This window comes from Phyllobates terribilis, unplaced genomic scaffold (assembly GCF_046119375.1).
Source record: "Phyllobates terribilis strain yellow unplaced genomic scaffold, ASM4611937v1 Scaffold_9__5_contigs__length_417890890, whole genome shotgun sequence".
NCBI classification, from domain to species: Eukaryota; Metazoa; Chordata; class Amphibia; order Anura; family Dendrobatidae; genus Phyllobates; species Phyllobates terribilis.
This window is the reverse complement of record NW_027362769.1, coordinates 22,235,825-22,261,677: the sequence shown is the minus strand read 5'-3', so window position 1 is coordinate 22,261,677 and position 25,853 is coordinate 22,235,825. Positions and strand designations below refer to the sequence as shown.

The 25,853-nt window shown below is 44.5% G+C and overlaps 1 protein-coding gene across 2 annotated transcripts in view; it reads left to right on the top strand.

The window, feature by feature from the left end:
- Positions 1-25,853, top strand: part of LOC141161493 (carboxypeptidase O-like) — a 165,115-nt gene that overhangs the window by 8,630 nt on the left and 130,632 nt on the right. For both annotated transcript variants that reach the window (XM_073646336.1, XM_073646337.1), the window contains exons 3-4: positions 2,696-2,820; positions 3,522-3,633. In XM_073646336.1, the coding sequence (XP_073502437.1) occupies positions 2,696-2,820; positions 3,522-3,633 (237 nt within the window). The remainder of the gene's footprint in view (positions 1-2,695; positions 2,821-3,521; positions 3,634-25,853) is intronic.

The window sequence follows — 25,853 nt, the reverse complement described above, 5'->3', positions numbered from 1 at the left end:
CACAAAAAAGTCTGCCTCATCACTGAACATAATGTTCTGTGTAAACTGAGGGACCTGTTCCAATTTTTGTTTTGCCCAATCTACAAATTCAGTGCACCGATCTGGGTCATCCTCGTTGAGATGCTTCAGCAGCTGGATTTTGTAAGGGTGCCATTTGTGAGTAGCTAATATCCGCTGAAGGGATGTTCGACTGATGCCACTCTCCAGTGACATGCGGCTAGTGCTACGCTGTGGGCTCTTGCTGAATGAAGCTAGGACAGCCACTGATGTTTCTTCATTAGTGACAGTTTTCTTGTGTCCACATTTTGGCAAATCCAACACTGAACCTGTTTCATGAAATTTGGCAAGCAGTTTGCTAGCTGTAGCACGGGAGATGGGTGGTCTCGTAGGGTGTCTTGCATTGAAATCTGCTGCAATGACCCGGGTACTGCGTTCACCAAACATCAACACAATTTCTATCCGCTCCACATGTGTTAACCTCTGTGGCTGTCAATGGCTGTAAGCAAAGAGAAACTTGTAAAAAACTCATGAAAGAATAAAGTTACGTTAAAACCAAGCACACCATTGTTTTTCTTATGAAATTCTCAATAAGTTTTTTTGTGTCACATGACCCTCTTCCAATTGAAAAAAATAAAGTTGGATCCAAAATGGCCAACTTCAAAATGGCCGCCATGGTCACCACCCATCTGGAAAAGTTTTCCCCCTCCCATATACTAATGTGCCACAAACAGGAAGTTGATATCACCAACCATTCCCATTTTATTTAGGTGTATCCATATAAATGGCCCACCCTGTGCAGTATACACTGGGTGTCTCTAGAAAAGCACTGAAATATGAATGCAATGAGTTCAAACAGAGAAAAAACATTAATATAATGACTATGATGGATCAATTAATGGAACACTTACAGGGAAACTGTCACCAGGTTTTTCCCATTTAACCTACGACCACCACTTTTCCTCCCCTTATGACAGTAAATGTCACTCCAATTTACCCAGTAAGGCAAAAAACCACCTTTTATTACAGTCACCTACAGGGCAGTCCTGTCCGTTGGGGGTCGCTGGTCTTCATTCTCCGCCTCTTCTCTTCTTGCTATGCCATCTTCCTTCTCTGCTTCATGGGGGTGATGCATTCGACGTCAACCACAGTGTTCCCCTTCAGGCTCCTGCGCAGCCGCACTTCTCCCTGCCCTGCCAAGGACAGAGCAAAGAACTGTAATGTGCATGCGCCGGAACTCTGTGCCCTCGGCAAGGCAGGGAGAAGTGCAGCTGCGCAGGAGCGTGAAAGGGAACCCATAGGACGCATCATACACATGAAGCAGAAAAAGAGGAAGGAATCACAAGAAGTGAGAATGCGCCAGATCAAGACCAGCAACACCCATCGGACCACTCCATAGGTGAGTATAATAAAAGGTGTTTTTTTGCCTTATAAGGCAAATTGGAGTCATATATACAGCATTTTAGAATGCTGTTACATGGGGTTGAAGTATGGTGGCCTTAGGTTATATGGGAATAACCTGGTGACAGGTTCTTTTTAAATCACTCATCGGCTCTCGATGAAAAAAAAGGTTGAAGTTGAAAATTTTCACTGATATAAATTGTTTAATTTGTTTAGCGCAACATGACATAACCTGAAAATCAAAGTAAAAATGTTAATTACAGATGCAATTTACATGAATTTCATTACATCAGTTCATAATGTGATACAATAGTGAATATGGTATTTTTTCCAGGCAATACCTGAGCATGTTCCTGGTGAAATGGCTGATGGTTTCCTGGAGGATTTTCCTCAGACCTGGATATGAGGCATAAGTGGACAGTCTGTGGCATTAAATGAGCGGTAGCGGATCCACTGATACTGTTGTACATAAGGACCTGGAGTCCTGTATAGTCTCAGTCATATTCAGGTCTGGTGAATATGAGAGCCAGTTAACAGCATCAAAGTCTTTGTCATCCAGGAATTGCATATACATTCTGGCCACACGTGGCCTGTTAGTGCAGAAAAATATGAGGAACGTAGGACCTACACATCTATCATATGGGCTCAGTTTGAACTTTCTCTCGAATATGAAGAGTGGTAGTCCTATTAATTCTTGTATTCTCTGGTGAATGGCAATCAATCATTTCCCACTATAGGATGTTTGGGGCTCATGCCACCCACATGGAGTTTGGTTCTTACAATTTACTCTGCAACATGTACACCAATAGCACGCTGGAGATGATTTTGAAAGGCTCTGGCAGTGATTGATGCCCTTTTACTGTCCTGTACTTTTTATTTTTGTTTAACAGCCTGTGTTCTGGTATCTGCTTCATGCTCTTGAGACTTTGCTGAGTGTCAAAGCATACTCTCTTGCAATGGCACGTAAAGATGGTCATCCCGGCGAAGATGGACGTTATGTACAACCTGCAGCCACCACATCCAGAAAAGATCAGTCAGGGAGGGTAAAGAGTAATTGTCTATGGCCATAACCTGCAAAACCATTTTTTGGGGGGGTTTTCTTGCTGTTGCCTCTCCAGTGTATTTCTTTTCTCTTTCATTTGCGCCAAAGCAGGTAAAATTGATTCACAATAGACCTTTTTAACTCCTTAATATTTTTGAGCACTGTATATTTTCTATAGAAGATTAATCATTTTCTGTATTTTTTCTCTAATTATCATGAGGCAAAGTGATGTTATTCCATTCTGTTTCATTGCAGCTTGACTTGTGGAAACCTAGTCATGTAGAGGAAATCTACCCTGGCAGAGAAGTGCATGTGCGGGTGCCATCATCACGCTTGTATGAGACCAAGCGAATTCTACATCAAAAAAAGATTTCATTTAGGTATGTTGCTTATGAGAGCTAATGTAAAAAATCTATGAAAGTCTATTTTTTTGAGAACTTAGGAAGGCCAGTGCATTACATGGGATCTGATGTCATCTCATCACCAAAATATTTCAGCTAATCTGCCTTCATACAGTTAAGATGAACTTTGACATGTATTCTTAGTTCCATAGGCACTAGTCCCACCTTTAACAGACAATATTCCAATTGTACAATTATTGTAGACAGAGGCGTAGCTAGGGTTTTGGTTCGGAGGGGGGGCAAAACTTCTGATGGGCACCTAGCCACGCCACTACAGTTACAATAGTGTAGCTCCGAGTGGGCCCCCTCAAAGCGCGGGGCTCGGGGCGACCGCCCCCTCTGCCCCCCGCTAGCTACGCTTTTGCAATTTCAACAGATCCAGTGAATTTCTTAAAATCAAAAATGAATTTGATTTGCATCAATTTGATTGGCTCATCCATAGCTATAATGAATGATTACTAACTTTGGAACCACTGAAACTCTTTGCCTACTAAAATATTGCATTTCCCAGTCCAAAACCTAACTTACAAGCATATTATTCACTGATACAATGTGGATCGTGCAGTAAAAAATCAATTAAATATTCTTACAAAATGTTAACAAAAAAGTATTATGAAATCAACAATATCAAACCAAAACACCAGTATCTCATTGTGTTTTCTTTAATCCTACGTTTTCAGTGTTCTGATAGATGATGTACAAAAACTTATACAGAAGCAATTTGTTGTTGAACACAGACAAAAGAGATCATTGACTTCATTTGATTATACAAAATACCATCCAATGAATGAGGTAAGAAGGTTTTTTTTTTGTATAACATGCCATATTTTTAGACTATACAAAGCACCGAGGCTTTGAAAACAAATAAAAGGAAAACAAATATTCCAAACTAATCCAAATCGCTGATGGACTTAGCAAGTGGTGGGTTCAATGTCACTAACTTTGGTGGAAAAATATTAAAATTTGAGAGTCTTCAGTGGTTGATACCTTTTAATGGCTAACTGAAAAGATGTTAATAAATAGCAAGCTTTATTACCGTTTTTAAGCTAGACATTAGAAGTTATCAACCCCTGGGGACTATCAAATTGTAATATTTTTCTATCTACTTGCTAACACAGTACAACGATATATTTTTCCTGCAACTTTGGTGGTGTAGACTTGTTCTAGAAAACACAAGTAAATATTTCTCCTATCATGAGATTCTTCCATATTGCTCTGTAGTGTCTGGTTTACTTTACTTTACTGGTTGTTTATGACTTTGCACATTTTCTTTTTAACCCTCTACAAGATTTTAAGCATACAAATTCTACTAAGGTAAGCACCTGCAGGGGAGATAGTTATATACTTCTCTTAAGGACAGTATATAAAAATGCACATTTCACATTCTGTTCAGGAAGAGATAGAGAACTGTGGAGCTATGAAACACACACATGGTATATCATGAAATAGGTTATATAAACAGATTAAAAGGACTAAAAAAGGTATGAATACTAAAAAAAAAATAATCAAAAAATGAAAATATTAATGTAAAGCGGTGGTTACTGTAGGTTGTAGGCATGTCGGAAGAGGTAGGTCTTCACATTCCTTTTGAAGGTATCCATGGTAAGTGAGCGTCTTATATGTTGGGGTAGAGAGTTCCAGAGTATGGGGGATGTACGGGAAAAATCTTGCATGTGAGTATGGGAAGAGGAGATAAGAGGGGAGTAGAGAAGGAGATCTTGTGAGGAGCGGAGGTTGCGTGTAGGTATGTACCGGGAGACTAGGTCACAGATGTATGGAGGAGACATGCTGTGTATTGCTTTGTATGACATTGACACACTCCACAAGGAGAGTAAGCCACAAAAGGTCATTACTAAAGAAGCTGGCTGTTAACAGAGTGCTCTATCCAAGCATATTAATGGAAAGTTGAGTGGAAGGAAAAAGTGTGGTAGAAAAAAGTGCATAAGCAACCGGGATAACCGTAGTCTTGAAACAATTGTTATGAAAAGGCCATTCAAAAATTTGGGGGAGATTCACAAGGAGTCGACTGCTGATGGAGTAATTGCTTCAAGAGCCACCACACGCAGACGTATCCAGGACATGGGCTACAAGTGTCGCATTCCTTGTGTCAAGCCACTCATGACCAAGAAACAACACCAGAAGCGTCTTACCTGGGCTAAGAAGAAAAAGACCTGGACTGTTGCTCAGTGGTCCAAGGTATTGTTTTCAGATGAAAGTAAATTTTTCATTTCATTTTGAAATCAAGGTCCCAGAGTTTGGAGGAAACGTGCAGAGGCCACAATCCAAGCTGCTTGAGGTCTAGTGTGAAGTTTCCACAATCAGTGATGGTTTATGGAGCCATGTCATCTGCTGATGTAGGTCCACTGTGTTTTATCAAGACCAAAGTCAGTGCAGCCGTCTATCAAGAAATTTTAGAACACTTCATGCTTCCCTCTGCCGACAAGCTTTTTGGAGATGGAAATTTCATTCTCCAGCAGGACTTGGCACCTGTCCACACTGCCAAAAGTACCAATACCAGGTTTAAAAACAACAGTATCACTGTGCTTGATTGGCCAGTAAACTTATCTGACCTTAACCCCATAGAAAATCTATGGGACATTGTCAAGAGGAAGATGAGAAACAACAGGCCCAACAATGTAGACAAGCTGAAGGCTATCAAAGCAACCTGGGCTGCCATAACACTTCAGCAGTGCCACAGGCTTATTTCCTCCCTGCCACGCCGCATCGATGCAGTAATTGATGCAGAAGGAGCTCCGACCAAGTATTGAGAGCATTTACTGAACATACATTTCAGTAGGCCAACATTTCGGATTTTAAAAACATTTTTCAAGCTGTTGTCATAAAGTATTCCAATTTACTGAGATAATGATTTTTTTGTTTTCATTGGCTGTAAGCCATATTTATCAACATTAACAGAAATAAACACTTGAAATAGATCACTCTGTTTGTAATGACTCTATATAATATATGAGTTTTACTTTTTGCATTGAAGAACTGAAATAAATTAACTTTTTGATGATATTCTAATTTAGTGAGAAGCACTTGTACATTTAAATTGATAGGTTTGTTGGGGGTTGAGTGAGATGGAGGGAAAGGTGATGAATTCTGTTTTGTCCATGTTTAGTATTAGAAATGTAGCAGAGAGGAAGGATGAAATAGCGGACCGACATTGTGGGATTCTGGTTAGTAGGAGGAGATATCAGGTCCAGAGAGGTAGATCTGTGTGTCATCCAGAAGTAATACTGGAAGCCGTGAGACTCTATGAGCTTTACCAGGCTGAAGGTGTAAATGGAGAAGAGCAGTGGCCCTAGGATTGAACCTTGAGGGACACAGACAGATAGGGGGTGAAGTGATGAGGTGGTGTGTGAGTGGGAGACGCTGAATGTCCAGTTTGTTAGGTATGATGAGATCCAAGCTAGGGCCAAGTCTGTGATGGCAAGAGATGAGAGAATCTGTAGTAATAGGGAATGGTCCACTGTGTCAAAAGCAGAGGATAGGTCCAGAAGGAGAAGGACAGAGTAGTGTCGCATGAATTTGGTGGTTAGTAGGTCGTTGGTGACTTTATTCAGGGCAGTTTCAGTGGAGTGATGCGGTCGGCAGCCTGATTGTGAGTGGTCAAAGAGGGAGCAGGAGGAGAGGTGGGAGGACAGTTCAAGATGGACATGTTGTTCGAGTAGTTTTGAGGCATAGGGGAGTGCAGTAGTGATATTGGGCAATAGCTAGACACAGAGGATCAGTCAAGGGAGGACTTTTTGAGGATGGGTGTGATTGAGGCATCTTTAAAGCATGAGGGAAAGACATCAGTTGTTAGCGATAGGTTGAAAAGATGGATTAGGGTTTGGGTAAAGACTGTGGTGAGGTTTGGGATGAGGTGGAACAGGATCGGGTCAAGTGCACAGGTGGTGAGATGTGATCTTGAAGAAGAGCAGAAAGTCGATCTTCCATGATGGCAGAGAAGCTGGTTTTGGAGGAGTTTGGCTGAGTATCTGTGAGGATGGCTGTGGGGGTTGTAGGCCAAACAAATTTATGGTATAACATCTCTGCTTGCTGTATCTATGTCATCTGCTGCATTCTCATCTTGAAACAATTTTATGGTATAACATCTCTGCTTGCTGTATCTATGTCATCTGCTGCATTCTCATCTTGAAACAATTTTATGTAATAACGTCTCTGCTTTCTATATTTCTGCTATGTTATTTGTTGCATTTTATTCAATATTTACTGATATATGTCTGTCTTTCCATCACTGTAAACTCTATCTGATGGAGAAAGGTGTTATACTGCATCAGGCATAGTGTGTTAGGCCTGTGTCTTTGATCAGCTATCCACCCCCTAGTGTGGTGACCAGCTGTTAATTTATCCACAAGCAACTCCCACAATCCTTCTCACCTGATAATATAGTCCTCCCTATATATTTAGATGCATCATAAGGGGTGCATGTGGTGTGGGGTGCATGCACGTGTCTTCTTCAGCAAAGTGTCCTATTTGACAATTGTCTCAGACAGTCATTTCAATAGCAGTCATTCAGGGCAGGAGTCAGGTAACCCATACTTTGTATCTCACATAAAAAAAAACATAAAAAATAACCTTTACTAGATATCATTAAAATATTGCTTTAAGGCACACAAACAAATACTGTATAACATAGAAATAGACATAAAATTTGTGAAAAAATGATCAAATGTTGTTAGCTCAGATGGATATATAGAAAGACATCAAGCTATAGGCTATAACGTCTAACAATAAGACATGTAGTCCAGAGAGACCCAACCATTCAGAGTCTCTCACAAAAGCCTATTCTTATATAACAGTCATAGATCATAATAGCAAGATTAGCCACTAAGATTACCGCTAGAATATACTACTAATTTATTTTGATTCAAAAAAAGATCCCCGGTGGAGACGATATCAGTACAATATAAGATGATTCCTGAATCCTCTAATTCTCAGCATATCACCTGTTAATGTGAATATGCTTAATAACTAGCTGCAGCTAGCAGTATAATCACCAGGTAATAGTAGTACTACAAAATTACAAATATATATATATAGATAAATAACTTCCCCAAGCTAGGATATAACAGCAGGTTCCCTTGCAAAAAAAAAAAAAAGGTTCATATAGTATGAAGTATGCACTGATGAAGCAATACCTCCCACTATAGTTGTAGATATTTCAGATAAAGTGCATATAGAGCTAAAGTACATAAATAATTACTCATCTTAATATGCAGGGACAAAAAAAAAAGGTTCATAAAGTATGAAGTATGCACAGATGAAGCAATACCTCCCACTATAGTTGTAGATATTTCAGCCAACGTGCATATAGAGTTAAAGTGCATAAATAATTACTAATTTTAATATGCTGGGACGCTGCCTTCCCAGTATAGTATAGGGGTTCCACATTCCTCGACACATTTCCCCATGTAAATCAAGGTTCATCAGGAGAAAAAATGGGATGGTAATGTAATTAGGTATCCTGCTGATGGTTTGCAGGATACTTTGTACTCTCTTCTAACTATGTACTTTATTCCTGCGTCCATATTCCTGTGTGCTTTTTTCATCCACATTCACTGCCCCATCCCCCCTCCATCACCACTCATCCACATCTGCCCCTTCCTCCTTCCCTCTCCCATGTACAGCTCCCATGCTCTTTTTAATTTTCTGAAAAATCTCACCCCATCTTATCCAAAGATATTGCACAATAAACCATGTCATAAATCCAAAAACTATTTGCTCTTTCTCTTTTTACTGCTACTACTCATTTCAGGGGATATCTCTCCTAACCCCGGTCCAACCTCCGTCAACCTCAACCCCTCCCCTACCTCACATTGAAACCCTGCTAACCTTATTAACATCAGTTGCACTCCTTCATCTTCCTTTTTCAATTGTGCACTGTGAAATCCACGGTCTGTGTTACGCTCACGCCCGGACAAACTGGCGTGAGCATGATTAGTGATCCCACTGTACCATGAACCGGGGAGTGCCTGGAGGGGCGTAACTAAGTATCTACCCGATCCGACCAAGGTTGCACGGCAGCTAACGACTCCGTGAACCAAGGAGGAACCGAGCAGAGGGACCAGATGCGACTCCTGGTCAGACCCCGGTCACAGTTGTTGACCCACACCGGGGAATGCAGGAACAGGCAGGTAGGCTGGCACACAGGCAGGTGGGTATTGGCAAGCACGGCTGGTATGTTGGCTGGAGGGGGTACTGGCTGGCACGGCTGGAGTGCCAACAGAGAGGCACTAGCAGGTCGGAGCGCAGACTGGATAGAGGCCAGTACAGACTGGGAGACAGGAACAAAGCCGCATTAGCGGTAGACAGGCAAAGCAGAAAGGAACCGCCAGAGCGGTGGACTAGACAGAGCAAAGGGGAACCGCCGAAGCGGTGAGCAAGCAGAGCAGAACTAAACCGCAGATGCGGCGAACAAGGCAGAGCAGAAAGAAACTGCCGGAGCGGTAACAAGCTGAGCAAAGCAAAACCCGCAGATGCGGTAGACAAGCTAAGCAGAGCAAAACCCGCAGATGCGGTAGACAAGCTTGAGCAGAGCAAAACCCGCAGATGCGGTAGACAAGCTAAGCAGAGCAAAACCCTCAGATGCGGTAGACAAGCTGAGCAGAGCAAAACCCGCAGATGCGGTAGACAAGCTGAGCAGAGCAAAACCGCAGACGTGGTAGACTAGCTGAGCGGAGCAAAACCGCAAGCGCGGAGAACAAGCTGAGCGGACCAAAACCGCAATCGCGGTGAACAAGCAGAGAAAGCAAAACCACAGGTGTGGAGAGCAAGCAGAGCAGAGCAAAAACCGCAAGCGCGGTGAACAGACAAAGCGGAGCAGAACCGCAAGCGCGGTGAACAGACAGAGCGGAGCAGAACCACAAGCGCGGTGGACAAAATAGAGCAGAACGGGACTGACAGTGCAAGCAGAAAGGACAGGGCTCTGTTCACATGGAACAGATAAGAAAATACAGAAAAATGGCTAGAACACAGAAGGGAGACACGGAGGAAGGGAAAAGAGACAAACAGAACCAGATACACACAAGGTACTTACAATGAAGTAGCGAGTGGACACAAAACTCACAAACAGAAATACAGAGACAATGAATAGGAGCTAGGTGCAGGTTCAGACAATGCAGGAAAGGGAGGGTACGGACATAGAAACAAAACAGGTAACAGGTTAAGGTAAAGTTCAGACAGGAACGTCTACTGCAAGAAAATACATGAGCGAGTCTGGGTATATGGCCCCCAGAATGGCGGACTGACAGGCTAGGTTACAGTTCAGACAGGAACTGCTACTGCAAGAGATACATCAACCAGTCTGGGAATACAGTCCCCAGAGTGGCAGAAACAGACTAGAAGACAGCGGTAACAGGACAGGACCTGGCAATACAGAATGCAAAGACAAACTGAGTGAAGATGTTGTTCAGGCGCCTCCTACTGGATAGAGAGGGTTTAAATATGCAGGGACTCACAGCAATAGGCTGGAGAAGCATTAAGGGTGCGCCCACAGCAGCTATAAGAAGCAGGAAGTAACCGGGCCGCCGCCCTAAGCAGTCAGACCAGAGCATGAACACAGTAAGAACAGGAGCATGACTTACAAACTGGACTGAAGGCTAAGATTGCGATCTTGCATAGTGCGAGATGGTGCACTATGCAAGTACGCCGCCAGGTATGTTACAGTCTGTATGCAACAAGCTTCCTTTCCTGAACAGCTACTTTCTGACCAACTCTCTCAATCTGCTGGCCCTCACTGAAACCTGGATTCAGGATTCTGACACTGTCCCCCCTGCCACTATTTCTCATGGTGGCTTGCATTTTTCCCATTCCCCGAGACCTGTGAACAGACTTGGTGGTGGAGTCGGCTTACTCCTGTCCCCACAAGTTCCATCACTCTCATTCCCTTTTTTTTGAGGTCCACACCATCAGGTTCTTCCATCTCCTCTCCCTCAGAGTAGAGGTCGTATACCGTCCCCCAGGCTCACCCACCCAGTTCCTTGACCATTTTTCTGCCTAGCTGCCGCACTTCATGTCCTCAGATTTACCAACCCTTATCCTGGGAGACTTCAACATCCCTATAAACAGTCCCACCTCCCCATCTGCATCCCAGTTTCTATCTTTAACCACTTCTCTTGGCCTTTCACAGCTTTCAACTTCTGAGACACATAAAGACAGAAAAATCCTTGTTCTGGTCTTTGTCTGGCTTTGTTCAATCCCCTACCTAGATAACTGCCCTCTTCCCCTCTCTGATCATAACATTCTCTCCTTCACACTCACAAATCCTTGTCCATGCCCACCTCACACACTACTATCTATCACACATTCAGAAATCCACCATTAAGCCATTAACCCTCATACACTTACAGAATATCTTCACTCATCACTGTCCCCAATCTCCTCTTTTTCCTGTCCTGATCTAGCTGTAAATCACTACAATGACACTCTCAGAAGCACCCTGGACCAAGTAGTGCCCCTCACTCTCAGAACCTCTAATCACAGAGTAAAACAGCCTTGGCTCACACCCCAAACCAGATTTCTCCAGCGATGCTTTAGGAGTGCTGAACGCCGATGGAGGAAAACTCGCACACTAGAAAACTTGATCCACTATAAACTTATGTTAAAAACCTATAACTCTGCCCTTCACCTTGCCAAACAGTCCTACTTCACCACCCTGATCTCCTCACTATCCAACAACCCAAAAAAACTCTTTGACACCTTTCACTCCCTCCTCGGTCCTAAAGCACAGGCCCCTATCACGGACATGTGTGCTGAGGTCCTGGCCTCATACTTCACAGAGAAAATAGAGAACATCCGTCAGAAAATCAGCTCCCAGCCACCAAGTGCCGTGACTCCCATCCCTCCCCACATCTCCTCTGGATCACTCTCCACATTTGGCCCAGTCACAGAAGAAGTCTCCAGGCTCCTCTCTTCTTCTCATCCCACTACATGAATCACTAGCCCCATTCCCTCACACCTACTACAGTCTCTCTCTTCAGTCGTCACTGCTCACCTAACTAATATCTTCAACCTTTCCCTCTCTTCTGGCATCTTCTCCTCCTCCTTCAAACACTCCACCATTACTCCATTATTAAAAAGCCCTCTCTTGACCCTTCCTGCACAAACAACTACAGACCAGTCTCCAATCTCCCCTTCATCTCTAAACTCTTGCAGCACCTGGTCTACTCCCACCTTACCTGTTACCTCTCCATTCACTCTCTTCTTGACCCATCATAGCCCGGCTTCCGCCCCTTACATTCTACAGAAACTGCACTCAAAGTAACCAATGACCTTCTGACAGCAAAATATAATGGTGACTACTCTCTGCTCATTCTTCTTGAACTCTCTGCAGCTTTTGACACCACTGACCACCACCTCCTACTCTCTATGCTCCACTCAATCGGTATAAAGGACACTGCTCTCTACTGGTTCTCCTCCTATTTCTCTGATTGCTCCTTCAGCGTATTGTTTGCTGGCTCCACTTCTTCCCCCCCTTCCTCTCACTACTGGGGTTCCTCATGGTTCAGTCTTTGGCCCTCTTCTATTCTCTTTCTACATGGCCCCAATTGGACAGACCATCAGCAAATTTGGCTTTCAGTACCATCTTTATGCTGGCCGCAGTTTCCAACATCACGTCCGCTTTCTATCTGAAACTCAACCTTTCCAAACCTGAACTTCTTCTGCTACCGCCGTCTAGTCACCTCCCTAAATTTGACATCTCCCTCTCCGTGTGTGGCACCACAACAACGCCGAGCCAGCAGGTGTGCTGTCTGGACGTTGTTTGATGCCAGTCTTTCCTTCACCTTCCATATACAATCTCTTGCCCATTCTTGTCGCTTGCACCTGAATAACATTTTTATTATTATTATTATTATTACTATTATTATTTATATAGCGCCATTGATTCCATAGTGCTGTACATAAGAAGGGGTTACATACCAGATACAGACATCACTTACAGTAAACAAAACTAACAATGATAGACTGGTACAGAGGGAAGAGGACCCTGCCCTTGTGCGCTTACATTCTACAGGAACGGGGAAGGAGACAGTAGGTTGGGGGGTTGCAGTAGCTCCGGTGTTGAGGTGGCAGCAATCAAGGTCATGGCAGGTTGTAGGCTTGTTTGAAGAGATGGGTTTTCAGGTTCACTCTGAAGGATCCAAATGTGGCGGATAATCGAACTTGTTGAGGCACAGAATTCCATAGGATGGGGGATATTCGGGAGAAGGAGGTCTTGGGAGGATCAGAGATTACGTGAGGGAATATATCGGGAGGTTAGTTCAGAGATGTATGGAGGGTAAAGGCTATGGATGGCTTTGTAGGTTAGTGTAAGTAGTTTGAATTGGATATGCTGGGCAATTGGGAGCCAGTGAAGGGATTTGCAAAGGAGGGGTAGCGGAGGAGTAGCGAGGCGAGAGATGAACCAGTCACGCAGCAGAGTTAAGGATGGACTCTAGGGATGTGAGAGTGTTAGCAGGTAGGCCACAAAGGAGGATGTTGCAGTAGTTGAGGCGGGAGATGATGAGTGCATGCACAAACAGGTTAGTAGATTGAGGGTCGAGGAAAGGACAGATTCTGGAAATATTTTTGAGTTGGAGGTGACAGGAGGTGGCGAGAGCTTGGATGCGGGGTTTGAAGGACAGGCCAGAGTCAAGGGTTACTCCAAGGCAGCGGATTGCCGGTACTGGGGAAAGTGTGGTGTCATTTATTGTGATAGAAAGATCAGGTGGGGAAGATACGCGAGATGTGGGAAAGATGATGAGTTCAGTTTTGTCCACATTGAGCTTGAGGAAACGAGAGGAGAAGAAGGAGGATATGGCAGATAGACATGCTGGAATTCTGGACAGTGGAGAGGTGACATCTGGGCCAGAGAGGTAGATCTGGGTGTCATCAGCGTACAGATGGTATTGGAAGTCATGGGAGTTTATGAGCTGTTCCAGGCCAAGGGTATAGATTGGGAAGAGTAGGGTCCTAGGACAAAGCCTTGAGGGACTCCAACAGAGAGGGGGCGGGATGAGGAGGTAGTGTGAGATTGGGAGACACTAAATGTGTGGTTAGCAACGTATGAGGAGATCCAAGATAGGGCAAGGTCTTTGACACCAAAGGAAGAGAGGATCTGTAGTAGGAGGCAGTGATCAACTGTGTCAAAGGCAGAGGACAGGTCAAGAAGAAAGAGTACAGAGAATTGTCTGTTAGCTTTGGCTGTAAGTCATTAGTAATTTTGGTAAGGGCAGTTTCAGTGGAATGGTGGGGGCAGAAGCCAGATTGTCGGTTGTTGAAGAGAGAGTTAGATGAGAAGTGAGAGGAAAGTTCAGCGTGAACATGTTGCTGAAGGAGTTTGGAGGCAAATGAGAGCAACGATATGGGGCGGTGGCTGGACAAGGCGGTTGGTTTGAGGGATAGCTTTTTGAGGATGGGCGTGATTGTGGCATGTTTATATACATTTCTAACATAACATCTCTAAAATCCGCCCCTTTCTCACCTTGGAAACAACAAAACCCCTGTTGCCCTGATCAACTCCCACCTTGACTACTGTAACTCTCTATTAATTGGCCTCCCCCTCACTCAACTTTCCTCTCTCCAATCGATCCTTAATGCTGCAGCCAGGGTCATCTATCTGGCTAATCGTTAGTCAGACGCTTCTGCTCTATGCCAGTCATTGCTCTGGCTGCCCATACATTATAGCATTCAATTTAAATTGCTTGTTCTCACCCACAAAGCTCTCCACAGTGCGGCACCCCCCTACATCTCCTCCCTCATTTCTGTTTATCGGCCTACCCGTTCTCTACGCTCCGCAAGCAACTTTCGACTAACCAAGAGTTCTTCCATGCTGCACCTATTCTTTGGAATGCTCTACCCCAAGAAATTAGGATGAACCACAACTTACACAGTTTTAGGCACTCCCTATAAACACACCTGTTTAGGGTGGCCTTTCATGGTCTCTAATCAAAGTCCTTTTATATTTTTATAGCCTATTCATTATTTCTCCAAACATAAGTCTCCAAACTCCACTGCACCCAAAAGCACTACAAATACTGGCTGCTGATTAGCTCATGCAGCCTTTATCTATCCCCCATCCCCTCAAGATGCTTGGGCCATCATTGTAAATAAGCCCCTGTACAGGGTAGTCATTATTTTTGCTTTAATTATTGTATTATCTTTAGCTATGTTACTTATGACTGTGGTATAGGAACCTCTGAATTGTAAAGCACTGTGGAATATGTTGGCGCTATATAAATAATGATAATTATTATTATTAAAGCTTTTTCTGATGTTAACAATCTTCTGCTTGAAGAATGAGGCAGTCGCCATCTGAGATGAGAGGAGAGGGAGAAGGCTTGGGGGATGGATGAGAGAATTGAAAGTGTTTAGGGTTGTGAGACAGGAAGGATATGAGAGATGAGAAGTATGTTTGCTTTGCTGCAGTGAGTATGAACTTGAAAGTAGTGAGGGACTGTTTGAATGAGATGAAGTGCTCTTTGGAGTGGGATCTTTTCCATCTCCGCTCAGTAACAATGGAAACCCGCCTCAGTTCTTTGGTCAGGCTGGTGTGCAGGGTTGCGAGCTTTGGTATGTGTGAGGGGGGCGGACGATTTGAGAGCTCCAGTTATTATGGTGTTATATAAAGCGGCAGCTGCATCTGCATTGTGTAAGTAACTTATGGCTGTAAGAGGGAGAAGGGATTCAGAGAGTGACTGTAGATCAAGGTGTTTAAGATTTCTGTGAGGGTGTGCAGGTTTGTGGAGTGGGGGTTGTAGACCTGGAGAGGAGAGGGAAGAGACTCTAAGTAGGTTGTGGTCAGAAAGAGGGAGAGGTGAGTTACAGAGGTTAGATATGGAACAGATGCGGGTGAAGATGAGGTCCAGAGTTTGGCCATCTTTGTGAGTGGCTGCAGAAGACTATTGAATGAGGCCAAAAGAGGAACTGAGAGATAGAAGCTTAGAGGCACCTTAGAGCAAAGTGTCAATGGAGATGTTGAAGTTGCCCATGATGATACTGGGGATGTCAGCGGAAAGGAAATGAAGCAGCCAGGTGGTGAAGTGGTTGTCACGCAAGGTGAGGGAAGGAATAAGTGTACAACAATGGGAAGAGGGGGAATGGAGCCCAACAACTAGGAAAAGGGGGAGTGAAGACCCCTAGGCTGATCTAATATCACCCTGCCTACCCTATCATCCCTAGATAGGTTCTGCACCTATCGCCAAGCAGGAACCGAAACCCTGAATGTCCCTAGAGCTAGGCCCTAGATAGGGAGGGGATGGGGTTAGCGCTAGTCAGGCCCCACTACAAACTAAAGAAAACAAGGTAAACAAACAAAGGGGATACACTTAGCTTGACCAGATACCAGAGAGATAATATCAACTGTCCTCCAAGGGCACCAAAGACTAAACTAGCCAACTGCCAGAACTCCAAGTCTGCACAGAGGTACATAGAACTATCACCGGCGACTCTCTGGAGAAACAGAGATTTTAACTACCAAGCTAGGGTGTGTCTATCAGCAGCAAAAGGTGGAGGTCACTGCTGGGTCCTAAAGGGAGAAGGATATAACTATACTACAGAGATGAGAGGATTAAAAAGGCGTCTGCAATGCCAAGTGCAGTGACCTTCTTCAGCTGGATCCAGAGCGACTGTCTGTAACACCTGACACACCCGTGACAGCGGTCGAAGAAGGTGGTGGCCGATTCTGGGGGAAGGTAAATGACGGCCAGTTGGAGGGAGAGTAGTTGTGCACACAGAGCACCTCAAAAGAGGGGAGGGTAATGGAGGGTGGCAGTGGAATCGGGGTATAGGAGCAGTTATCTGACAGGCAAAAAACCAACTCCTCCGCCATGCTTGCTAATGGGGTGGTGGGGTGAGAAAAGATGGAATCCACTGTATGAAAGTGCAGCTGGAGAGGCTGTGTCAGAGGGGGTGAACCAAGTTTCAGTGTTGCCGGGGAAGAAAAGTTTGTTAGTAATGAATAGATCATGGATGTATGAAAGTTTGTTGCAGACAGAGCGAGTGTTCCATAGGGCTCCTGTAAGTGGGACTGGGGAATCGGAAGTTGGGCGGATGGGTATAAGGTTAGAAGGGTTATGGAAATTTGTGGTAGATTATGGATAGGAGGTAGAAGTGACTATAGGGATGTGTTGAGGAGGAACAGGATTTGGCGAGATATCGCTGGCAGCGAGGGGGAGCAGAGAAAGTGTTAGCAGGTGGGAGCAGGAGAGAGGATGAGGTGACTGTCTGTGTTTGGAGACCACAGAATGGTGAGGAATAGTTCTGAGGAGAAGATAAGATTGATGGGGAGGATGGAGGGTGACATGACAAGTTCCTTAATAGGTGCAGGGATTAGGGGTGGTTGTAAAAAGTGAAGGATAATAGGGGTGAGAGTGAAAACAAACACAAACATTGTTTACAGTGTTCAAGTATCCAGTTACCTTCAGTTCCCTTCTGGTTCAATTCTGGTATAATTCATATTTCTAAACTTAAGCGATGAGACTCTTAAGGCGATGGATGCAGACTAAAGTCTATGCAGACAAGTAACTCACAATATATTTGCTACAGAATGCATTCAGGTGGGGAGTGTTCTGTGTTCATCTTGATCAGCTAATCAGCCGATTAAGGCTGAGCCAGATGCTGGATATTCAGGGCAGAATAAACAAGGAGGTCATAGATAAAAGTGGGAAAGTGGGGGTAGAGTGGTGGGTAGTTGAAGAACATACCGAGTGAATGCAAGGAGCAAGGAGCAGAGGTAGGGAAAATCACAGGATGGAAAAGTTGGGTGACATAACTGTAGGAGGAATGGATAAAGAGATATTCTGATTAGAGTGCTATGGTTGCAGATGACAAGGTACAGTCTGTAAAAATCATATTAAATTCTGGTATAATTCATATTTCTACACTTAAAAGGGTTTTCCCACTAACAAAAGTTCATTTTAATCAATGGCTGTGTCTGACCATGTACGGAACATGGTCTGATCATACCACATCTCCTGTGATTGCATAGGATTGATTTTGTGAGGTAAAAAAATCACTGCCTGTTTTTAAACAATATTTTACCTCACAAAATGAATCCTTTGCCATCCCCTGCTGAAATGTCTGTATAGTCTTTTGCTTATTCCCCTGCCCAGGAGATGTGGTATGATCAGAGCATGTTCAGTGCATGAATGGTGAGTCCCCAACATGTTGAAAAGGTGTTAGATTGGATGCCTGAGAGTGCCTCCAGTTCCTTTGCATTATCTTACACCTGGTCTACTGCAGTAAGTGCAGTGTTGGCACCTGAGGACCACAGTCATCCGGCTTTCACCTCACCACCTTCCAAATCAGCCAAAAATCTGAGCCCCAAGTCATAAAGCAGTCTCTTCTCTTTTTGAAGACTCTGCTCGCTGGGGTTTCTGTGGACCATCCAAGAGGCCCTTCTAGTGGAAGAGATTGAGTGCAGTGATGGCAACAACTTATTACGTTGGAGGGCTAGGGCTAGGGCACATGTCAGTGGACCACCGCAGCACATCTCAAATGATGACAAAACACAGTTGCCAATTGTAGTGTGCTGAACAGCAAGGAGGGCAGGTGTGAGGAGAGGGTGGAAGATGATGTGGGGGATGATGAGGTACTGGACCCCACATGGAGCAAAGGCCATACTAGTGATGTGCGCAGTTCGGGGGAAGAGGAGATGGCCATGCTGTTCCAGCAGCACAGCAAAAAAAATGAGCAGGGTAAAAGGTACAGCGGGCAGCAGCCCCTAGCCAGTACATTGGCTGCTAATGCCCACCGCACTGCTGAAATCAGCACACCAAAGCAAGCTCAAAATAATTCCCTGATGTGGCATTTCTTAAGGGAATTTGCTGACAACAAGCGATGGGTGGTTTGCAAGCTGAGCAATCAGAGGCTGAAGTGAGGCTTAAATCTTCTTAACCTGAGCACCACCTGCATGATGAGGCATCTGAATTCTAAGCACAAGGTGCAGTGGAATGCAACCTTAAAAAGCATGTAAACATAGAACCAATGCTATGGGTATATTTAAATCTCATAGTACCATTTGAAAAAAAGGGGTTTTCTATACCTCCCAACATTATCAATCTATAAATCTGAATAGTCAACCCCAAAATACTGCCAATACGCTCAGAGTTAACTTAAAAATATATTTTATTGAATTGCATTAAAATAGAAGAAAATAAAAAAACAGTAAATTAATCAATTGGTATGAGGTCAAGAATATGTGAAAGATCACAGAGGGGCACAGTCCATACAAATGCCATCTAAATCATATAGGTAACCGAATGCCAGCAACCAGTGTGCTAATGTTTCATATACATAAATTCATCCTAGATACATAGAGAGACAGAGGTATCCCATAGGGCATGTATACACCAGGAGGATATATGGTACGCATAAAGTGATAGTACCAGACCATAATACTCTCAAACTGTTATATAGAAAGAATGGGGTTTACCCATGGCACAGATGTATGTCCCACTGCAATCATCACCCCGACGCGCATTTCGTGTGGTGGGCTTCCTCGGAGGGCGGTGTGGTGTGTATGTGTTTTTGCGTCCTTTTATATCACCATCTCTAGTGCAATTGAAGCGTCTTGACTAGAGATGAGCGTTGTTCTACTCGAACTGTTCGCCAATCTGAAATTCGAGCTGTTTTGGGCGGTGTTCGAGCCGGTCGGCGAACACGAACAATTTGAGAAAAATTCGGCTGTTCGAGGTTATGTTCGATAACTGTTCGTGCACCAAAATCATAACTGGATTTTTTCTCAGTAATGATGAAAATTAATGTTAATACGCAGTTTGAGTGTACAGCGGGGCGGGGGGAGGGGCAGGGGATGGATCTCTGCAGGAACAATGAAGATCTCCATTTTTTTTTTTTCTCTTTCCCGCATTTGCAGTGGGGAGGTGCAATCTGTCAGCCTATCAGCAGCGCACACACGGAGCGAAGTGCTTTTTTTCACACAAGCAAGGGCATGTGTGATTGGCAGTGTATGTCACATGTCCTTGCCCTATAAGACCAAGCCATTTTCCCCGTCGCCACCATTTTCTCACTGCTGCAGCTGCGTGTTAGACGGCACCTTGTTAATTTCAAGCCAATTTTCGCACAAATATACAGATAGCTTGGGAGTAGGGAATAGTTGTGATTGCAGTCCTTTTAAGGACTAGGTTACAGCATTTCCTACGACTTTTATCAGGCAGGTCTGTGCTCTTAAATAGATAGATTGTGGGAGTAAAGACTAATTGTAATTGGAGTCCTTTACAGGACTAGGTTACATCAGTTCCTATCAGTTTTTGCCAGGCAGGTCTGTGCCAGTGCTGTGCAAGTTTTTTTCACAGCATTTGGCTGAATCTAGCAAAGCTAATCCTTTTTGGCCTATTGCAGAGTGTGTTAGTCAGTGGAGTAGCCTATCTGTGTTGCAAGATATACCACCTGTGTATAGAATACCAATTTTTTTACTGCACCTAGTGAAGTAAAATCTTTTGGGCATAGCATCATTCTATTAGTCCATCTATACTGACCTCCATCAGGTTGCAAACTGAATATAATTTTTTTCTGCATCTAGCTCTGAAAAAATATTTGGGCTTCTAGCGGTGTGTGGGACTTGGTCTATTAGTCCATCTATACTGACCTCCATCAGGTTGCAAATTAAAAATAATTTTTTTCTTCATTTATCTCTGAAAAAATATTTGGGCTTCTAGCAGTGTGTGGGACTTGGTCTATTAGTCCATCTATACTGACCTCCATCAGGTTGCAAATTAAAAATAATTTTTTTCTTCATTTATCTCTGAAAAAATATTTGGGCATCTAGCAGCGTGTGGGACTTGTTCTATTAGTCCATCTATACTGACCTCCATCAGGTTGCAAATTAAAAATAATTTTTTTCTGCATCTAGCTCTGAAAAAATATTTGGGCTTCTAGCAGTGTGTGGGACTTGGTCTATTAGTCCATCTATACTGACCTCCATCAGGTTGCAAATTGAATAAAAAAATTTTCTGCATCTAGCTCTGAAAAAATATTTGGGCTTCTAGCAGTGTGTGGGACTTGGTCTATTAGTCCATCTATACTGACCTCCATCAGGTTGCAAATTGAATAAAAAAATTTTCTGCATCTAGCTCTGAAAAAATATTTGGGCTTCTAGCGGTGTGTGGGACTTGGTCTATTAGTCCATCTATACTGACCTCAATCAGGTTGCAAATTAAAAATAATTTTTTTCTGCATCTAGCTCTGAAAAAATATTTGGGCTTCTAGCAGTGTGTGGGACTTGGTCTATTAGTCCATCTATACTGACCTCCATCAGGTTGCAAATTAAAAATAATTTTTTTCTTCATTTATCTCTGAAAAAATATTTGGGCTTCTAGCAGCGTGTGGGACTTGTTCTATTAGTCCATCTATACTGACCTCCATCAGGTTGCAAATTAAAAATAATTTTTTTCTGCATCTAGCTCTGAAAAAATATTTGGGCTTCTAGCAGTGTGTGGGACTTGGTCTATTAGTCCATCTATACTGACCTCCATCAGGTTGCAAATTAAAAATAATTTTTTTCTGCATCTAGCTCTGAAAAAATATTTGGGCTTCTAGCGGTGTGTGGGACTTGGTCTATTAGTCCATCTATACTGACCTCCATCAGGTTGCAAATTAAAAATAATTTTTTTCTGCATCTAGCTCTGAAAAAATATTTGGGCTTCTAGCAGTGTGTGGGACTTGGTCTATTAGTCCATCTATACTGACCTCCATCAGGTTGCAAATTAAAAATAATTTTTTTCTTCATTTATCTCTGAAAAAATATTTGGGCTTCTAGCAGCGTGTGGGACTTGTTCTATTAGTCCATCTATACTGACCTCCATCAGGTTGCAAATTAAAAATATTTTTTTTCTGCATCTAGCCCAGCCAATAGTTTTGGCCTAATACCACAGTTTGGCCACTCAGCTCTGCTCGGTTACCATCCATTGTTTTTTTGTGGAAACAACTCCAGAGTTGTGAATTAGTTAACCACCAAAATGAGTGGAAAAAGGCCTGCTGCTGGTGGAAAGGGGAATAGGCGTGTTGGGAAGGGGAAAAAAGGTTGTGTCCGTGGGGTAGGTGCAGAAGAAAGACCATCTTCCAGCCAAACTAAAATGTCTACTTTTTTTAGCGGACAATGTGATAAGATCCCTTTCTTACGGCCACGCCAATCGCTACAAATTCCAGATGAGGCACAAAAACAGCAGGTGCTTCAACGGATATCAAGTGCTCCTTTAAGTGGGCTCTCCTCCACATCAACTTCAACATCACAAATACTCCAGTCCTCAATGGTGTCACCCAAATCGCACTTGCTTCCTCACAGCTCCCAAATCTCCAGCTGCCCGTCTGAGTATGAGGTAGAACAGATGGTTGAGTCTGCAGAGCTGTTTACTCATACTATAGCCTGGGAATCAGAGGTCGACTCCAGCGCTTCTGTGAATCCAGACGAGGAAATGATCTGCACTGATGCCCAGAATCTTTATGAGTCGGATCCAGGACCAGACGCAGAAGGTTCTGACCATAATGTAGACCCTCATTCCCAAACTGTAACTCCTGTTGGTGGAGACAATGAGGAAGACGATGATAAGACTCAAATACCTGATTGGAGCGACAACTTTAGTTTTTTGTCAGGGCAGGAACAGGTTGGCTCTGAGGACGACGGGTGTGATAACGCACAGGGTGATGATGATGAGGTCGGAGATCCCACTTACTGTCAACCCACAGTCAGCCAAGAGATGAGGTCAGCAGAGGAGGTGGAGGAAGATGCTAGTGACGACGAGGTCAGGTTGCGCCTTCCTGGACAGAGACGTAGTACTGGAAGCACGTCACCAACTGCATCCTCAAACACAACTCTGCCTCTCACCACAAGTCGTGGTGGCTCTTCAGGTCGCATGGGTGCTAAGCCTTGCATAGCCTGGGCATTTTTTCAGATCGATAAAGATGACCCAACTCGTGTTATCTGTAACATTTGTCAGCAAAAGCTAAGTAGAGGCCAAAAAATACATAGTTTGAGTACTTCATGCATGAACCGGCACATGGACATGAAGCATAAGTTGCAGTGGGAAGCTCAGTGTGCTACAATGCGGCCTAGCCGGCCGGGCCAATCACCGTCTGCCATATCTTGTGCATCCGCGGCCTCTTCATCCTCTGTGACTGGGGGGACAGCAGTCACACCTGTTTTGGGGCGCAGACCTGCCACCTCTTTACCCGCAACAGCCAGCGTGATTGGCAGGTCATCATTTTCTTTGGAGGTGGTAACACCAGCTGGTGTTGAGCGCTGTCCGACATCGATAGCACCACCTTTGGATCAAGGCAACCTAACATGTCCGCCTGCATCTTCCTCACAGACCGGCAGTTTGCCGGGGACACCCTTATCAACCCCGTCTAAGCACAATAGCCAGCCCTCGGTCCCTCAGATGTGGACAAGTAAAAGACCATTTCCTCCTAGCCATGAGAAAGCTAAGAGGTTGAATTTCACCATCTGCAAGCTCTTGGCTACAGAAATGCTGCCTTTCCGCCTGGTGGACACAGAGGATTTTCGAGACCTTATGTCCGTCGCAGTGCCCCAGTACCAGATGCCCAGTCGGCACTACTTCTCAAAGAAAGGTGTGCCTGCGCTCCACCAGCATGTCGCACACAACATCACCGCTTCTTTGAGAAACTCTGTGTGTGACAGGGTGCATTTCACCACAGACACTTGGACGAGTAGGCATGGACAGGGGCGTTACATGTCGCTGACTGGGCACTGGGTAACTATGGTGACAGCAGGACAAGGGGCTGCTGTCCAAGTCTTGCCGTCCCCACGAGTTGTGCGTCAATCCTCTTTATGTCAAAGTTCCTCCACTGCTTCTGCCTCCTCAACCTCCTCTCGGTCTTCCACCTGCACCCAAAGCCTGTCTGGTCATGCCACAAGCTTTCTAACTGCGCAGAAGGGATCCTGCACACCTCCTTACTATGCTGGCAGTAGGGCTCAACGTCATCAGGCGGTTTTTACATTGAAATGTCTGGGAAATGTGAGTCACACAGCTGAGGAGTTGTGGTCAGCTCTGGAGAACCAATTTCATGAATGGTTGTCTCCACTGGACCTGAAACCAGGGAAGGCCGTGTGCGACAATGCTGCAAACCTGGGTGCGGCCCTTCGCCGGGGCAATGTCACACACGTGCCTTGTATGGCTCACGTGTTGAACCTGGTTGTCCAGCAATTTTTAGCCCACTATCCCAGACTAGATGGCCTTCTGCAGAGGGCACGGTCGCTGTGTGCTCACTTCCGCCGTTCGCATCCCGCAGCTCAGCGACTTACATCTCTACAGAAGTCGTTGGGCCTGCCACTTCACCGGCTAAAATGCGATGTGCCTACCCGGTGGAATTCAACTCTGCACATGTTGCAGCGACTGTGGCAGCACCGACAAGCCCTGGTGCAATACGTTCTGACGTATAGCCTGGGCCAACGAGATTCAGAGGTGGGGCAAATCACGCTGGAGGAGTGGTCTCAGATCAGGAACCTATGCACCCTTCTGCACAGTTTTGAAATGGCGACGAAGATGTTTAGTGCTGACGATGCCATTATCAGCATGACTATTCCGGTGATTTACATGCTGGAGCACATGTTAAACAGAATTCGGAGTCAGGTGGTGGCACAAGAGGAGGTGGAGGAAGTAGAGGAGGAGGAGTTGTATGCGGAAGGGCTAACATCTGCAAGGTCCAGACGGTCGGCAGCACCAAGGCGGCAGGCATGTGAGGGTGGGGGAGATGGTTTTACCAGGGCACATGGTAGCAGCCAAACTAGTGAGGAAGGTGCAGGAGCCCAGGAAGAAGTGGAGGACGAACTGATGGAAGACTCATCAGATGAGGGAGACCTTGATCACATTTCTGTTGTGCGAGGTTGGGGGGAGAGGACAGAGGAAGGAAGCATGATTGTTACCTCGCCACCAACACAACAGGGACTTGGTGCTCCTGGATGCGCAACACACATGAGTGCCTTCTTGCTGCACTACCTGCAACATGACCCTCGAATTGTGAGAATTAGAAATAATCCTGACTACTGGGTTGCCACACTGTTAGATCCCCGGTACAAAAGTAAATTTGCAGAAATTATTCCTGCCATAGAAAGGGATGCACGCATGCAGGAGTATCAGCAGAGACTGTTGCAGAATCTTACATGTGCTTTTCCACAAAATACCAGTGGTGCACGTAGTGAATCTCACAGTTCCAACTTGCCAACCGTGGGACCGTCAAGTGTTCAGCACTCAAACCGTAACAGAACCACAGTATCTGCTGGTAACATCAATTTTGCGGAATCATTTCACCACTTTTTTAGCCCATCCTTTGCAAGGCCACAGGAGACAAGAAGTCTGACACATAGTCAACGCCTAGAGACGATGGTACAGGAGTATCTCCAAGTAAACATTGAAGCCACGACTGTGTCACTGGACCCTTGCTCTTTTTGGGCTTCCAATCTGGATAAATGGCCGGAGCTAGCCACTTACGCCTTGGAGATCTTGTCATGCCCCGCAGCCAGCGTTCTGTCTGAACGTGTGTTCAGCGCTGCTGGTGGTGTGCTGACAGATAAGCGCACGCGGCTCTCCACTGATAATGTAGACAGACTCACGTTCATAAAGATGAACAAATCATGGATCCGAAACGACTTTTCTACCCCTGTGTCATCCTGGGGAGAGTAAAAGCTTGATGATTGGTTAAAATCACCCTACCAACCGTTTTAAGCTTTCAAATTACTAATCATGTTTATCTGTATCTTGACTGGAAAATAATTTGGGCTTTGTAGCAGTGTGCAGCACTGATCCTATTAGGCCATCTATAATAAGCTTCACCAGATTTAAAATTAAAAATAATTTTTAGCTGCATCTAGCCCGGAAAATAATTTTGGGGCTCCGAGATGCGCAAGACACATAAGTGCCTTCATGCTGCACTACCTGCAGCATGACCCTCATATTGTCAGAATTCGAAGTAATCATGACTACTGGGTTGCCACACTCTTAGATCCCCCAAACTTTTCGATCAACCTTTTCATTTTAATAAAGACCAAA